At 51.4% G+C, this 17,042-nt stretch overlaps 1 protein-coding gene across 13 annotated transcripts in view; it reads right to left on the bottom strand.

Annotated features, from left to right (window-relative positions):
* Positions 1 to 17,042, bottom strand: part of FAM193A (family with sequence similarity 193 member A) — a 191,948-nt gene that overhangs the window by 68,841 nt on the left and 106,065 nt on the right. For 10 of the 13 annotated variants that reach the window (XR_005054173.2, XR_005054171.2, XR_005054172.2 and 7 more), the window contains 5 exons: positions 13,940 to 14,103; positions 13,288 to 13,455; positions 11,101 to 11,335; positions 5,512 to 5,636; positions 760 to 907 (listed from right to left, as the gene is read on the bottom strand). Coding sequence is in view for 10 of the 13 variants with exons in the window: in XM_036992149.2 (XP_036848044.2) it covers positions 760 to 907; positions 5,512 to 5,636; positions 11,101 to 11,335; positions 13,288 to 13,455; positions 13,940 to 14,103 (840 nt within the window). In the remaining 3 variants the exon portion in view is untranslated. The remainder of the gene's footprint in view (positions 1 to 759; positions 908 to 5,511; positions 5,637 to 11,100; positions 11,336 to 13,287; positions 13,456 to 13,939; positions 14,104 to 17,042) is intronic. The other 3 variants (XM_036992159.2, XM_073237963.1, XM_036992187.2) reach the window with 1 other exon arrangement.

Here is a 17,042-nt window from a genome sequence, read left to right as displayed (position 1 = left end):
TTCAACGACCGTGACACAGTGTCATGGGGAGCCCCAAGTTCAAGCTCACACCAGTCCCTTCTTCCCAATCTTTCACTGAGCTCAGCCAGTATTGCTGAGACTGGGCATCTCAGCCTGTGGTCAGGTGGCAGGAAGGACCCCAGCAGACACTGGGCTGGAGCATGGTTCTTGGGGCACAACACAGGGCCCTGCTGTTGCTCCCTTGCTACTCCGCCACCTCAACAGGGCCACTCCAGGGGCTTCAGGAAGGTGAGCGGGCTGGGACGGCCAGGCCAGGGTGTGAGCTGGAAGCTGTGCTCCACATCCCGCAGGGGCTCTGGCTGGCCAGCTGCGCCTGCTCTTTCGGCCCCATCCCCAACAGGAGTCCTGCCTTTTCTGTCCTCCAATCCTGTACACCACCTGCCAAACACAGCCATCTGTGCTCCCTTTCCACCAGTCAGGGGTGGACAGAGGATGGGCTCTGCAGGGCACATTCATGTGTGTGCACCCAGGCTCTGAATGAGTTTTTAGTAAATGGTTCCTGTGATCACAAGGTTCAGCAGCTCCCAGGCCCCAGAGGCTCCTGAAGGGGACACTGAGCCTCAGAGCCTGGGTGGCAGCCGGTGCAAACTACGGTGGAAGCAACCTAGCCAAGGCTGACCTGACAAACTGACCACCACCCAGTAAGCATGGCTGGGTGAGGGCCAGCCATGGTGCCCCTGGCTCTCAGGCACCTGACCCCTTTCCCCTCAGCGCATGACTCCCACGCTGTACACCCACCTGCTCATCCACGTAGGCATCAATCCTCTTCTGGCACTCCAGCCACTCCTCAGCGACCCTGCGTAGCTCCTCCTCAGAGCTCTGGTATCGCTGCAGCAAGACACTGTATGCATCCTCGTGACAGGTGTCATGTGTCGTGGTCCCCAGCCTAGGGAGAGAGGCCTTTCAATAGGGGACAGCTGCCCAAGGGCTCTGCGCCAGAGACCCCAGATGTGCTTCTGCTTATCACCTCCCCTCCCAATGCTCCCAGTGGGACACCACCACACACCATACAAGGGTGCTGTGAAAGGTTAGTCAGTACATACACAAGGTGCCCAGAACAGAATATGGCATAAAGGAGAAGCTTGAAGAATTAACAGCTCCTAAGAAATAAGATTAGCCAGCACCACTGTTCTAAAAAGACTAAGTCCTCATGTCTCAGTTGACTAAATGTAGGGCTGTGAACTATTTTTCCCTACTGAAAGACACTGACCCAGAGAAAACAAAATATTTAATGAGAAATAAAATATTTGGATCTTGTTTTCAGATTAAAAGAAATTTGGTTCAATCCAAGAAATATTAGTTATATTTATTCTATAATATTTCTTTTTAAGATGGTGAGATGGCAAGTGAGAAAATAAACAGAAAACAAAAGACACACATGTAGGTAAACACTAAGAAAAAAACACCTGAATTTCTGCAGAAGAGGCCATGTGGCAAGAGGGGGGCCAGGGAGAGCAGAGAAAGTGTGTGTGTGGCTTCTTAGCACCTGCACGGATCATGGTTTGAATCCAAAATAACTATAATAAAGATACTCTGACGAGGAATCTCAAAACCAATGGTGACATTTACCATCACAGGGGGTGATGTGCAGGCCACAGCCACCATCAATGCTGTGGCCCCTGGGTCAGCAGACACACCTGGCACCCAGGGCAGGCACTCGGGCCGGCCGGCCATTCTTACAAGCTTTATGGTCACACCTACGCATTCATGTACACATGCATATGTATGTTTTGAAATGCAACATGTTAATAAGTAAACACATGACTAAGGCAACATGTTTAAAAATGTGTCTGTGTGGGGATGACATAGGGAAAGTCTAGCGGAAGGGCCAAATTGTTTGGAAGACCTACCCGTCTTCATGATTTTCTCTATTTTCAGAATTTTATTGCAAAGATAATCTAGTGACTTACAAATAAACAATAAAGCGATTTTGCAACTAGAACCTGTCACTGGGGAGATGGCTGCTGTTCTCTTAGCTGTCTCCACCCCCGGGGGAATCCCGCCCGGACTACGGTGTGAAGGCGGAGACACTGCAAGCGAGTGCACTACTGCTGACGCTATCCGTCTACGTGTCCTATGAGGCTCACTCTGCAGAGGGAGCAGGCAGAACAGGTGTGACCAAAACTCTGAGGAAAGCCACAAAAAGCGGAGAAGCTGACACAGACACCCACACGCAGCGACTGAGGCTCTGTTAAACATTAAGGCTGTTTCTGCGCCTCAGGAAACAAAACGACGCAGAATCCAGTGACTGCTTGAGGGTCCTCTGGGCACTGCCTGACGCCTGGCGGGCCCAGGCCTGAGGACATAGTCCTCCCTCTGGCCGCACAGCAGCCCACAGAGCAGAAGTTCTCTTTCTACTCCCGCTTCTGCAACCTTGGTTGTCACAGACTGATGTCCGCTCTTCACGCACGAACCACCTTCTGTGTGACACCACCCTGCCCCTTTTGTATTCCCAGAACAGTGGGATGCCAAGGCAGCCCGACACCGGCACCCCCTTCTCTCCCCTCTCCTACTGGAAGCGAGAACTGCTCTCCTCCTCTACTGTGGCAGAGTGGCAGCTCTAATTTTGAGCCAAGTGAGAGCACAGCAGTCAGGGGTCCAGGGACGCCTTTGGTGGGGAAATTGGAGCCCAATCTGTAGGCACAGGGCTTACGTTCAAGCGAAGCTGAGCTGGACTCCAAGAGGAAAGAGAAACTATGAGATCTGAGGGAATGTCCTCAGAACCCAATGACATCCACGGTTCAGCAAACAGGTTACTATCTAAATGTTCAGTCTGCACACGGCAGCACCATGGAAAGATGCTCCTGGTGCCGCCTACCACAAATGACATGTGAGACAGTAAGTGACAAGAATGAAATGAGATCAGTACGTAATTTACAGGCCTAATTAAAACTGTCCTTAAATATTAATATTATATACAGACCAAATTGGGCTATAGCCACTAAAATCCACAACAAGCAGCAGACATAAGGAGGCTCACGTTGCACAGGGATGGAAGCTGAATCCGATGCAGCTCGGGACCCGCTACAGGCTCTCAGGCAGGACAGACACGAAGCCTACTGGGTGCCCTGCGAAACGTGCGCGCCACAGAGCCAGACAGGAGCAACAGCACAGGTTCTCCAAAGCCAAACCATAAGGGAAAATGAGGTGGGGCGGGGCTCCTGCAGGCTGCAGAACCTCAAGATAGTTGTCCGACACTGTGAATGTAATTAACGCTATGGAACTGTGCACTTAAAGACTGTGAGATTGGTGAGGTTTATGTTAAATATATATTACCCCAAGTTCCAAAACTAATAATGTAATATACTAATAGCCGTTGAATCGTCCACTTTAAATGAGCAGATCATACTGTATGTGAGCTCTCAGTTTAGTGGTTAAGAAAGAGAGAAATAACTTTCTTGAACTTAGTTCCTTCAAATGGGTCAACTTTCGGGTAGATGACTGTGTTAAAATTAACAAGAGATACATCCAGAAACAAACCAAGCAAGACTCTGGAAATGCCCACTAGGGAAATGAGAGAATGAAGAGATGGGTGAGGGTGTGACTCCCGGGCCGGCTCCGGGGCGGCATCTGTGCCTGGACGGGGCACACAGAGGGCCTCGCTCCAGGGGGCTGCCCTGGGTGGCAGCTATGGGATGTTCACCTGCTATTAATTAAGCTATACATTTCCTTATGTAGTTTTCTGTGTCTATGTTTTGCTTTATAATGAAGTTAAATACAGGCCCAGCGATATAGTGTCAACATTAAAATACAACTATGGTTTTATGTCTTACTGATGCAGTCACTACTTTAGGGCACAATATTTGTATGTAACTTTCAGCAAAAAATACGAGTGGTAAAATGGTCATCCATACCTGAGAAGCTCAAATCACAATTACTTACTGAGGCTGACAAGGGGATGTGCTAGGGAACCAAGGACCCACCCCTTCTGGGGGCACGAGCTCCCCAGGGCATGTTCTGTTTGCCTTCTCCTTGGCTTCCACCGTCTCTATGTGCCCCTCTCAGCTGCTCTTGAGAACAACACTGCAGCTTGCCCCCAGACGTAACAGTCAAGCCTGCAACACTGCCCACCTTTGCGGTCTGTCATCTTCAGTGAGTGACGAACAATCCAGGACACAGAAAAACAGCTTTATGACACACTTTGGGTTTCTACCACCCAGCCACAGTGGGTGACAGGCCCACTAAACGCACTGGCTCACCAAACCAGAAAACACAAGGCTTAAATACCCTGGAAACTTGCTGTTAAGAACCCCTCCCCTCAAGACGCATGCCTTCTTAAAGAAGTCTCTGGTAGATCTGAACATTTAACTAGGGACAAGAACATGTCACGCATTTCAAACTGATGAGTGTGAAATACCCTCCTGACTGGTTTTCTTCTGGGATGGTTGAAGTTGGGACACACAGATCTCCATGCACCCACCATGGACACTCTGAGGGTGGACACGGAAGGGGAGGGTCAGGGAGAAGGCAGGTTATGGTGACGAGGTCTCCGGCAGAGTCAGGAACCCACCGGAGCACAGGCCACACCCGCACAGACCCTGGTTCTGGTCTCTTTGTCCCTGACCCCCTTTACCTAACTGCTTTTAAGGTTATTCTTTCTCTGCAGGTGAGGGTATGAAATGGGAACAGTTAGGTCCCCTCAAGCAGGACTTACGAATATAGGAAGCAAAACTGAGTCAATATGTGGGTTTTAAGAGGAAAAAAAGTGAATGGTTGAGAATTCACATAAAATAGTAATTTATTTCATTAAAAATGATTCCCCTTCTTTGTGAATCTGGCCCAAACATGTTTCAGTAAGGGCTGTAACACACGGATGCCTACAGTCAGCTGTTGCAATGCCTCCACAGTAGGGGCACCTGTTTGCGTGCACCAGGTGGACAGGAACGGAATCACCACCCGCGGAAGGGTGTGCTGGGCCAGCGCAGCAGTGCAGCATGACAGCAAGCGCCAGGGAGTGGTCCTCTCTCTGACCGTGTCCCCAAGTGCTGTACTTGGTGCCCCCGGCTTGCTCACACAAGGGTGCCCACAGGAAGTGTACACCAGTAAGAGCCCAAGTCGTGAACAAAGATGGGGAGGGAACGTCTGTGGGGCAAGGTATGTGTGACCCCCACCCCAGAGCCTCGGAACCCCTTGGCAGCACCAGACCCATGCTCAAGCCCTGCTCCCTCCACCCACCCCGTCTTCCTGTCTCCCCTGCTCACCAGAGCGCCGTAACACAGCCACCTGGCCAGGCCTGAGTCTTAGTGAGTTAAACACTATGCTTCCCAGAGCTTCTCCGTATTTATGAGGAGCTTGTGCTAGTGAGTCTTTGCAGCATCAGTACTGGGTCTGTTAAAGTTTAATCATGTTACTCTTTGGGTTCTGAGCTTTCTGCCCAGTTGTATTTTTCCCTGGGCCTGTGGTTTTGGGCAAGAGCTTCCCTAGCAAAGCAGAGTCCAGCCACTCACGTGCCACACCACAGGAAGGGGGCCACACAGCCACACCAAATACCTGATCTGTGACACCAGTGCTGGCAAGTTGCTCTGGAGAAGAGGCTCCGAAAAGACCAGGTTTTCAAATAGGTGTTTATTATGCAGCTCCCATGTCACCTGGAACTTTGTCAAGTGTTCGTTTTCCTAGTTACAAAACAAACAGAAGACATGCTGAATTGAAGACAACCAAACGATTCCCAGAAGGAACCCCCACCCCACATCCCTCTACACGGCCCAAAGCATTCTGCTGCCAGGCGTTCTCCCAGTCCATGCGTCCATGCGCACTGCGGCCCCTGACCACGCCAATGGGACCTCACCTTGCCCCCCTTCTAGGTAACTCACACAAAACAAACACACAGATGAAGAAAGGACAGAGAAAGAAGAGAAAAAATTGCACATATGCCATGGTGATTTCTTTGCAATTATGCTTTTAAAATATATCTATCAAAAGCCTCCAGTTCAAACAACTTAAATGAATACACATTCTCTGATGCCACAAGACAGCTATTTTCTTGCCCATCTTGAGAAATCTCCCTCTAACAGATGGGACACTACTGACACTCCATGGAAGCCAGGTCTTCTGTTTCCCTAACAAACACAGGCAAACTCCTCCATCGCTGCAATCATTTGGGAGTGTCCTGGCCATCACAAGACATCCACTTGTCCTCAACACAAGGTGCCTGGGACAGGCGGTGTCATCACCTTTTCTGAATGCAGTGTTCACGCTGAACAGGTCATGATACTACCATACATGCATGAATCCATGCTTCCATCTGTAGTGTAAGGTGCACGCACACTACTTACATTAGAATCATCTTGGGTCCCTGGGTAAATGCCCCTTGTCTAAACGACTGACCACTCTGGAAACTGAGTGTCATTATGCACCAAAACTGTGGGCCCCCTCTGAATTGGATTACCACCGTGACTGCACTTAGGGGTCTGTTCCTATTTACGATTTGGCCAAAATGAGTTGAAATGATCACACCTTGAGGTGTTAAGTCAACAGCCAACACATGAAGATTCCATTGCTATCACCTGATGACTGACTGACACCGGGGCTGAGAGAACCAGTTAAAATGACTGATTCCCATTCCTGAGCACAAACCTGTGTGGGACGGAGTGACACTGCTATGCCATGTGCATGTGCCAGCTCTGCTCATTACAGTCCCCCTTCCATATCCCAGAAACATGGAGTCAGAGATGTGGCCAGGAAGGTGCAACATCTGCAGACAGCCTCAAACGTTCAGTCCTGTCAATGGCTCATGGCTTGCTCTCACGGTTTTACGAGAACACCAGCACCTCCCAGGTCTGAACTTCCTCCCTCCCATTTCACACCCAGCTTCCATCTCAGGGCTGTTACTCAATACTGGAAAACTGGGAAGGCAGATGACCAGGGTCAGGGAACCAATAAACTCAGTCTGAGCACTGGAATGAGAAGCCATTATCCCAGAATGCTTGCAATAAGGAAGATGACCACAGATAGTATCCAAAGGACACGTAGCAGACTTCAGAGACTACTCTGCACAGGCATTGTGCCAGGTGCAGGGACACAAAGACAGACACAGTCGCTCCCTGCATCCCAGGAGACAGAGTAGGCAATGGTCCAATTTATGATTTGTTCCTGTAAGAAAAAACATGCAAGAGCCAACACAGCTGCTGGAGTAGGCCCTTGGCTGGCTGAAAGATGGTCCACGGAAGTGTCCAGGGAGCCGAGGTCTGGCCTGGCCTCCCCCATAAGCCTTCAGGATAGGGTCAGTGCTCCCCACCTACCACCCCTTATGCAGCCCCAGGCACCATGCTACAGTACACGCAGGAGGTCACAGCTCCGGTTTTGTGGGTTCATATTAACTAAAGTCAACTGGGCTAAGATGGGTTCATGGCGATGATCGGCATTTTTTGTGAAATTGGAAATTATCCTTTGAGGCGAAGCATGCAAGAAGATCAGCAGACCCCAGACTAATTTTAGAACCTGAAGTCAGCCTGGGTGACAACGTGCGCTCATCATGGAGTGCTTCCTGCATGAGCTCAGTAGCACCTGCGATAACCCCAAGGGCCAGAAACAGCCTCAGAGGCCGAGCTCCTTGCCCAGGGCCTCTGGGAACCAGCTGTCTCCGCTGTGTGAGGGCAGCAGAGACTCAGCGCTGCCTGGACCAGAGGCACCCAGAAAAACTCGCAAGGACTCAAGCTCAGGCTTTTCTACCAAAATTAGTCAACTGCAAAAAGGTTTTTTTGGGGGGTTCTGGGAGAAGGAAGAGGAGGGGCTTAGAATCAAGTCTTACAGCAGACCTTGGGAAACAGCAGGATAGCCAAGATTATCTTCTGTCCTTGCGGATGGGGATCCAGATTTCATGGTTATTACAGCCTGGTAAGACATTTCCTAGATGATTGGAGGCATAACTTCGGTCCTGACTTAAAATTATTTTAATATTTAAAATACATAGAAAAAAATGTAACCCTATTGTCCTGTTTGATTCCCCAGGCAGTGTGGAATCAACTCCTGAAGTGCATTTCCCAGGCAAGTCACATTTTTTTTGAAGATACGTTTCCACCCCCAGATGTATTCCATGGGTTCTGCAGATCAGGGGAGCCAGGCATGTGCTTCCAGGAAGCCAGCGGAGTCCGCAGGGAATTGGCTGGCAGCACTCGCACAGCGGCAGGCTTGCTGCTTCAAGGGAACAACTGACCCTATTTGTAGCCAATCATAAATCTGAGGTTTTGTGCAAACATTAGGAAAATGTGCATTTGCCACTGTGGCCCTCAGGCCTCTCCACATTTAAAGCCTTGCTGACGAAGATCAGCGGGGACGTAGCACAGGCCCTCGCGTGCTGTGGCCCATGGAGTGCCCTCAGGAAGAGCTGCATAGCTCCCTCAGGGACCAGCATTTCCCAACGACCAAGCACGCACCAGTGGACCCCTCCGAGCTCGCGCTGCATCCACGGGCCGACAGTCAGTGAGATGTTTCAGATCCTTCACTGCAGCTGACTGCTAAGCAGCCCACTGGCTCTGGTGTGCTCACAGGTAGCACCCACGATATCTGAAGAGGCTGTTACATATTCCTCCCTTTTCCAGATACATGTTTGAGGCCAAAATTTTCTTCATTAACTTTAACCAAGACAACCTACAATTACTGTCTGAGCACAGAAGCTGTATGAGAACCCAGGTATCCTCTATTAAGCCAGACACGAAAGAGATGGGTATAAATGTAAACGATGCCCTTCTTCATACTACATGTTTTGTTTAGGAAAATAGTTATTTTTTATTTAAAAATATGCTTATTCTATTTTAATGGCCTCAATATTTGTAAAGTGACCTAACATTTTTAGATTTCTCCGTTTTAATTTCAATATGGTAAATACTGATAGATAAAATCCATATAAGCAAAAGCTCTACGGGGTCTTCAGTTTTTAAATTCAAAGGGCCCCAGGTCCAAACACGTTGATAACCACTAACTTCTGCCCTGAGACACTGACTTCCAGTTTACCTGCACCTGGCTTGGTCAAATCTTTCCACTGCACAGATCACCCAGCAGGCTGAAAAGGATGTCAGTATAAATCTGAGAACCTTATGGGGTCTGATTCCAACCATAAAGAGATTTCTGAGATAACTGAGACATTTTTATATGGACTGGGTGTTAGCAGATGGTAAGACATCACCGTTACTTTCTGTGGGTGTGACGATACTATGGTCACGTGAGAAGGTATCAAGCTCTCCAGAGGTGGTCTGAGTGTTGCCTGACTTTACTGGCGACCAGGGCTCCCTGTAAAGCAACTTCCAGGCCTGAGCCCATCATACCGCAGCAACAGCATCTGTCTGGACCACAAATCTACACGGCCATTTAGTCACAAAGCCTCTGGGAGGCTGCACTTCCTGTCCCCACCAACCTGGATCAGAGGGCATGTGTCCTTGCTGTCCCTCCAGTGCGGGGCTCCCTCCTGTATCTGTCCACTAAGGTGGCAACCACCTGTGGTCCCAGCCGTGGGCTGGACATAGGCTGTACCTCCTATCTCCCAGGATTAGAAGAAATCCTTGGAGTGAATGTTGGTTCTTGAGCACATGAATTTCTCAGGATTCCAGCTTTCAATTTGCTTTTCATACCTAAAACTTCTTGTCTTTCATGTCATCTCAGCAATGTATTTTGAAAGATTTTATCTTCTTGTAATTCATGTTACCTAGAAATTCAGTTGCTCCCCCTGAGGAAGGGCGAGCTCTGGGTGCCAATCTGCTATACTACAAGCCGAAGTGCAGACCGCTATGTGCACGGGAAGTAAACAGACCACACAGCTGTAGTTTGTGCTTAGAGTTTATGAGGTTTTTTTCAAACCACAAGAAAATATTTCAATGTAAATTGTTAGAAATTTGTTCCAATAAATGTGGTTCAAATTAATTTTTGTTAGTGTTAAAACCTAGTGTCCCACTCTACCTCCCTGCTGAGGGCCTGGGCGTGGCCAGTACCTTCTGGGCTCAGCAGTGCTCTCTCCAGCTGTGCACAGGTGCAGGGCGCTGGGGGACACACACTCTAGACCTTGGCCACCTCCCCTCTCCAAGTGCCATCACAGAGGAGGGGCCTTTGCTTTGGACTTCTGAGGAGCGGCAGACTTCCAGTGAGCAGAGGCTGCGGGGACGGCTGCCCAAGACGCAGGGTGAAGGGGTGGGAGCAACGGCAGGCCTGGCCCTGCTCGGTGGCAGATTCGTTAGACACAGGTCATGAAGCAGGGGTGGCTGCCCCCTCCTGCTCACCAGCTCTTTGCTCCCAGTGCACGCTCTCCTCATGCTGTGCGGAGCCGCGTGCAGGAATGGCAACATCTATTGCAGGGATGCTCAAGAAGTCCGTGAAGCCCCTGAAATTACTTGCAAATTGTGTATATATCAATGTTCATAGCGAGAAGATCTATCAGCTTTAGAGTCACACATAGACCATTATACTTTGAACCCTAAGAACCCCTGGCTGGGTACTGTATTTGTTTCAAATGTAGTTTTACTCATAAGAAAGCACCCCAAATTAGCCAATAAAGTACCACTTAATAATAAAGTGGCAGTGATGCTGAAAACTCCAGACTCTTAGTAAATGGGTGCTTCCACAGCAGGTAGGAGAGCACACGCTGGCTGTGTGGCAGGGGAGTGAGGCCCCCTCTGCCCAACAGGCACACTGACGCTGCAGAGACTGCCCACAGCTTACCTGCTTCCTTGTGACTGATTTTCCACTACATGTTTCCCTCCACATTTGTGGCACTTTACTTTCTGAGATGGTCAGAGACCCAGTGAGAACATGCTGTCTTGTCTCCTTTATTAAGATAGTGTCCATCAAATACAAGTCTCTGCCTACGCAGCCACACAGCTAGCAGCTCGACACACAACCCTCCCCGGCTTTCCCACTGACATGCCCTGGCCCTCCCCTCACATGGCTCCCAGATAGCATTTCCATGATGCCACCCAGGTGCCAACCCACCCAATGCCTTTTCCCACCAGCCAAGTCTGAAGGAAAGACAAGGAGGAACTGGGTCCCTCCACTGCCCCAACACCCCGAGGACAGGCGGGTCTGTGCCAGGTCCCACCTGCACCCACCATGTGGGGCTCCACAAAGCCCAAGGAAGGCTGCCCGCTGTCTCACCAGAGTGCCCAGGAAGGTGCTGATGGTGCGGGCTGCCTGGCACAGGGCACCGTACTCCTCAAGGAGGAGCGAGATGAACTGGTGTGCCTGCGGAGGGCCCTGCAGAGCGGCCGGCGTTCGCACTTTGGACGCAGCCGACAACTGCCGCAGGAGGCGAACCTTCATCTCCAGCACATACTCTCTGGCTTGCTGCTCCAACCGCTGGTACAGCTGGTAGGGGTCCCGCTCGCACAGCCTGTACAGGAAAGACAGCATCACAACTTGCCCTGCCTGCCCGGGTGCCCTCACAGGGCCCTTTTATATGGTAAGTATCCTCCCAGATGCACCCACTAGCAGGAACCACCCCCACATCTCCCAACAACCCGGGAGAGGGACCATCCCCCACTTGACAAGGGGACACCCAGGTGCAGTGTGTCCAGAACTCATCCAGAACTTCTCCAAAGTCATCAGTGAACTGGCAGAAAACCTGACGTTTACTGGGAGCTCACACTGCACCAGCCCCACTGTCCATACGCACTATCAGCCCAGCCATTCTGCACAGGCCGCTCCTCATGCCCCGACACGGGCAATCCTGAGCTAATTCTGTGAGCAAATGCTGCCGTGCCCAGGCAGGCTAAGCAGCTGGGACCTGCACAGCCAGCAGGCGGCAGAGCGGACACGCCTGCTTCTCAGCAGCTTGCTTGAGAGACATGTTCTCAAGTGCCAGACTATTAAAAAGTTAGGAAGACTGCTCTTTTCTAGATCTTTCTAGGAATTCAGTACACAATCCAAATGGGCTTGTGTTATTCTTACCATCAGAGGAAACACTAAAAACAGTATATACCTCATTTAAAATTATCCCAGAAAAAAAAAAAAAAACCCCAATAAAACTGTATAGAATTTGTAAGCTGAAGAGTTGGGAAAAATACTTCATGCCACCCCACCAGGCCACAACAGCAATGAACATTTTCATGGATTTCTTTCCCAACCTGGGGTAACCTACTTTTACAAACCTGTTGTACAGTGTGTGGCATTACTATGGTTAAAGTGGCCACCTCTTTCCACGGTGCACTTCCAGGGAGCCTCCAGATGGAAGCCTAGGGCCACTGAAACAGCTACCATATCCATCCACAACCCATCGCCAGAAAGAATGAACCCCTTTGAGTTCAACACTTCATTAGACTAGGAAAAACACAGTACCACAGTATACACACAGCTCAGATAGGGACGGGGGGTTTTACACAGTCAACAACCACTCCAGTGTTAGAGTAGTGCTGCTTCCCAGACCTCAGCGAGCCACCTCATCACCACGGTCCTCATCTCCTGCCATGACATGTCATCTGTAACTGTGACTTGCTGAACTTTTCTTTCAATTGTCTTTTATTGTACTTGAGCTTCTTCCTCAACATTCCTAAGCTGTGAAGCCATGGGTTTGATATTTTTTCCTATGCTCACTAGGAAACATAACCTCAGCCATCCCCTGTAACACCAGAGTTCCCAGGTCAGACTCTGAACAGATGAGCTGGATTCATCAGCTAGTTAATACAACCCATGCTGACTGCCACTCCTGTCTCCAGGATAAACGACTGGACAGCAGACAAGAGCTTATAAAACCCCCAAAGCTGCTGCATTTGAAAAGTGAGAAAAGGAAACCAAAATGAGAACAGATCCATGAAACATCTAGCTCAAATTTACTGCTTTTATTTAGGGCATTTCAAAAAAGAGAAAAAAGATGCTACAAACTTTAAGAGTAAAACATGCCCACTTCCTGTGCCGTCACTGGGCACAGCTGTCTGTTGTGTCAGCAGCTGCTCCGTGAGAAACGCCCACACAGACCGGCCTGGCTACTTGCCCTTCTTTTGCCGCCTGGCCTGTGTCCTCCCTTCGTAACGGAATCCCTGCCTTCCCTCTGGGTCGAGAGATGCACAGGTGCTCCAGGAAATGCTTAGCGCCATCCCTGGCCAAGTCTCCAAAAGGCAGTGCTACAGCCAGCCAGTCTCAACACTAGTAAATGAGAAGCACGTCGATGCATTTTTTATTATGTAGGCAGTACACATCTTATCACAATGAGAACCTGAAACTCCACCCCAAGGCCTGCTCCTGCCAGACTGTCTGCTGAAGATGACTGCAACGCTGACAAGCACAGCCACGCTCTGCCGGACCCTGGAAGCAGGTAAGGGAAGGACATGGACCCAGGGACAGTATTACCTATCCACGAGCTCCTTCACCCCCTCCTTGTCGGGCACGAGACTCTGGTCCTGGTCGTCTGCCAGTGGGGTCCCTGCCTGGCGGTAAATGCAACGGACCATGTAGCGCACTTCTGACCAACAGTTCTGCAGCTGCTGAGGCTCCCGGTCGGGCTCTGCTGCAATCTCTCTATGAGGCGGGCGGCACGGAAGCAAGGAAGTCAGGGTTAGTCAACAGCCTGCGTTGTCCCTCACCCCCAACAGTGGCCTGAGGGGACAGAGGGCGCCAGCTTGCCCCTCCCCTGGCACCCTCCTGCTCAGCCTCCAGAGGGTGCTCCCGCCTGCTGCTGGGGGATAGGCGGACTGCTGCTAGCGCGGCCCGGGTGTCTGGGTGCCCAGCTCCTGCACCGTGGTCTCCAGGAGGCCTCAGCCCCTCCTCACTTGACAGAAATGACCCCACGCCTGGGTGTGGCAGGCAGCTCTCCCTGCTTGGGCTTCTACCCCAGCCCCAGCCCCAGCCCCAGCCCCAGCCCCAGCAGATGCCCCTGGCAGGGGAGAGGGCCACACCTTATGCAGCTGACTCCTCCTCACAGGATCAGGGCCCCCGTCCCACTCTCAGGATGGGCTCACGCTTAGGGAAATACCCGCTCCCCCCACAGCTCCAGACCCGGTACCTGCGCTCGCTGCAGCTCTCACAGGCGCACGCTGCGTCCGAGGGGGCAGCGCCACCCAGCCCGGCTTGTGGCAGGGTCTGAGCGCCAAGAGCCAGCCTCCCGCTGCTGCCTGCCTCTGGCTGGGACCCACCAAGAGAGGAGTGAAGAAGAAAGTCTTGGCTCTGCTTCAAAGAGAACACAACAGACTAGTTATGTTCAAATGTGCATGGCACAAATTGGTCATTACTTTTCAGAAAAATGCGTTTTAGAAACAGTTTAAAATGCAGACACTTATTAAGAAAATATCTTAATCAGCATTTTGTAGGAAACATTCTGACACCCCAGAATTTTGTTTGGAACCAATTATTTTTGGACCTTCGGATGGTTACATGTACATAAGCACATGAGGGGAGCCAATAAATTTCTTTCATTCTTTAAAAAAGAGCAATTCTACGCTCAGCACCCTGGGCACCAGCTCCAAGTGACACACCCACAGTCACTGAGATGGCCCTCAGTGGAGACCGAGTAGTCATTCGGAGCTGAGCTGGAGGCCAGGACCGAGGCCTCTGTCCCGTGGGGCCCCACCAGATGTATGTCCTGCTCTGACTGTGGGAACAGGAGCCTGGAGACAGAACACTCTGGGTAAGGCTGGCAGGGCAAAGCAGCCTCAGACCCTCATATATCTAGCACCTGCCAAACCTAAGAGATTCCTCTGATGGCCACACGGACAGCATACACACCACGGCAGGCCTGGCCACACAAACCCTTTTCCCCTCGCCGTACTCCTGTCTCAGAACATGATCCCCCTACCCCACGCCAGCACCCTGTCCCCCAGTGGCAGGACCTGATAAGGATGCTGTCACCTGGGAGCATGGGCTCCAGCCTTAGAGATGCAGGCTCTCATATGGTGAAGGAACGGGCTAGCACCCCCACCCCGGGCTCACTAAGGGAGCCACCAGCTCCTTGATGATCCCCCCAGTAGCCTGAAGACAAGGGCAGGGTCACAGGACAGGCTCTTGCAGGGAATTCCCTGTGGAAAGAAAACGGCCTGGTCCCTCCTCCTGTTAGCCTAGGTCAGGGAGAAAGCGTGTACAGCCATCCTGTGTGCCCCGATGGGGCCTGGGCCTCACTTCCTGGCTGGGCATGGGCTCAGGTTTGTTCAGACACTGGTAGGACCACCTGGTTTGCTCCTGGACAAAGCGTGAGAAAACTCTTCCAAGGGCCTGTTGTGTGCCCTTGGGGTCTGGGTACAGGGACACCAATGTCTGACTCTGGAAAGTCGGATGGCAGAAGACTGGTTTTGTGGATGATCTGGGATGGGCTGGCCACCACATGTGGGCGTCCAGGTACTAGCAAGCTCTGTGGATGAGGCGTATGTCGTCAGGAAGGAACCCTATCCAAAAGGTTCTGTGGGGTGAGCAGACCCCGGAATTATACCAGGAGGCAGAACAGGGTTGGGGGTATCACAGAGAGTCTCCTGCAGACGGTCCAGTGCACAGTCTCAGCTGAGGTCTAGGGAAACCTAAAGAGGGGCCTCCTATAAGCAAGAGCCACCCTTGTGGGCCATCTTTTAGGACCTCGGGCCCTGGTCGCCAAAGAGAACGACAGACAGTCCGGCAAAGGATGGAGGCCCCCAAGTCCTCCTGCCCAGGACCCCCTGTGCCCCAGGAAGAGCTGGGAAGACACAAGGAGACAGGGCAGGTACCATGGCAATTTCTGATGTCACCCACTAAAGCTGAGGGAAGAAGCTCGAATGAGATGACACAGTTGGGTTTTCCTGTAACTGGATTTGAACACCTGAAGATAAGAAAACTAAGACCAAAAGGGCCCAGGAAGGCGATGGGTGGGGAAAGGCGGTCAGGCAGGTGGGTTTGAAGGCAGTGGGCAGCCAAGGTGGGTCCCTGCTGCAGCGGGTCAGCACCCTTTGTGGAAGAGAGCCCCCTGTCCTCCTCCATCCCTCTGGGCCCCATGCCAGCTGTAAGTGGTCAAAGCCACCATGACTCCTTGTCTGGGCCACAGGGTGGCGCCCTGCCGGTCCCCCTATTTCCACCTCACCCACTCGTGATTGCTCTCCAAGCAGCAGTCAGAGAGTGTGTTTAAAGCACGTGAGACACGCCACTCCCTGCACAAAGCCAGAATTCTGCACCCCTGAAGAATGAACTCTGGATCTGTTTCCAGTTTCCCCGGGTTCCAGGACAAACTTCTCACTCCACTGCACTTGTTTTCTTTGCTGGGAGTGCCCACTCAAGCTTTACAGGCTTCGGACAGACACAGGATCCTCTATCAGTCACACCTCAGCCAAAGGGTCACCTATCGGGGGTTGGGGGATGGGGGGTGGCGGTGGCTGGTGGAGGAGTTTTCACTTTTTTGTCTCATGGCTCCAAAACCACCCTTCCTGGCCCTGCTGTGCTGAGGGAGCCCACTAACGACACCCAGCCCTTCACCACTGGCAGGGTGCTTGACCCTGCCAGCAGAGGGTGCTGGAGGGTCACAGAAGAAGAAGGGGTCTCCCGCTGGGTCCACTGACAGACAGGCAGATGGGGGCTGAGTGCTGCACTCTGTCCAGTGAGCCAGCAGCCTGGCCTGCTGCTGTTCAGCAGCCTGCTATGCAGAGGATCCCAAGCACACCCTCTCCAAGGAGGGGTCTCAAGTGTGTCCTTCCTGGAGTCCTCCCTGGAAGCTGCTCCCTGGACCTACACGCCTGTATTCTTCAGTGCCCTTAACCAACCTGAGGGGTTTGATCTCCAGTTACTAATTATCCTTTGTGTTAAATTGTCCCCGTTCAAATCAGTGGTGCAGATATCCACCTCTAGACCTTCACTACCCCCGGTTAAGCTCTTATATCACAAACCACTATTTGAAATCTGGGTGTTCTCATTTCTTTGTTTTTTCACCTGTCTTCATCAGTAGAAGGTCAGTTCCACAAGAGCAGGACCCCCTCCAACCTGCTCACAGCAGCACACTGGCACCGATGCTGCTGCTTGACACACAGGACACAGCCAAGCACCTGGGAGCTAAGGGTTCCTGTAACAAGGCCTTTTAAACTAGAGTCCATGCTGACTGTGAAGTACACCCTTAAACATGTGCCCTTACGGTACTCATTTTACACAGACTCAACTTCAGT

Source organism: Manis javanica, chromosome 5, assembly GCF_040802235.1.
Source record: "Manis javanica isolate MJ-LG chromosome 5, MJ_LKY, whole genome shotgun sequence".
Lineage (NCBI taxonomy): Eukaryota > Metazoa > Chordata > Mammalia > Pholidota > Manidae > Manis > Manis javanica.
This window is presented reverse-complemented; position numbering and strand designations above follow the sequence as displayed.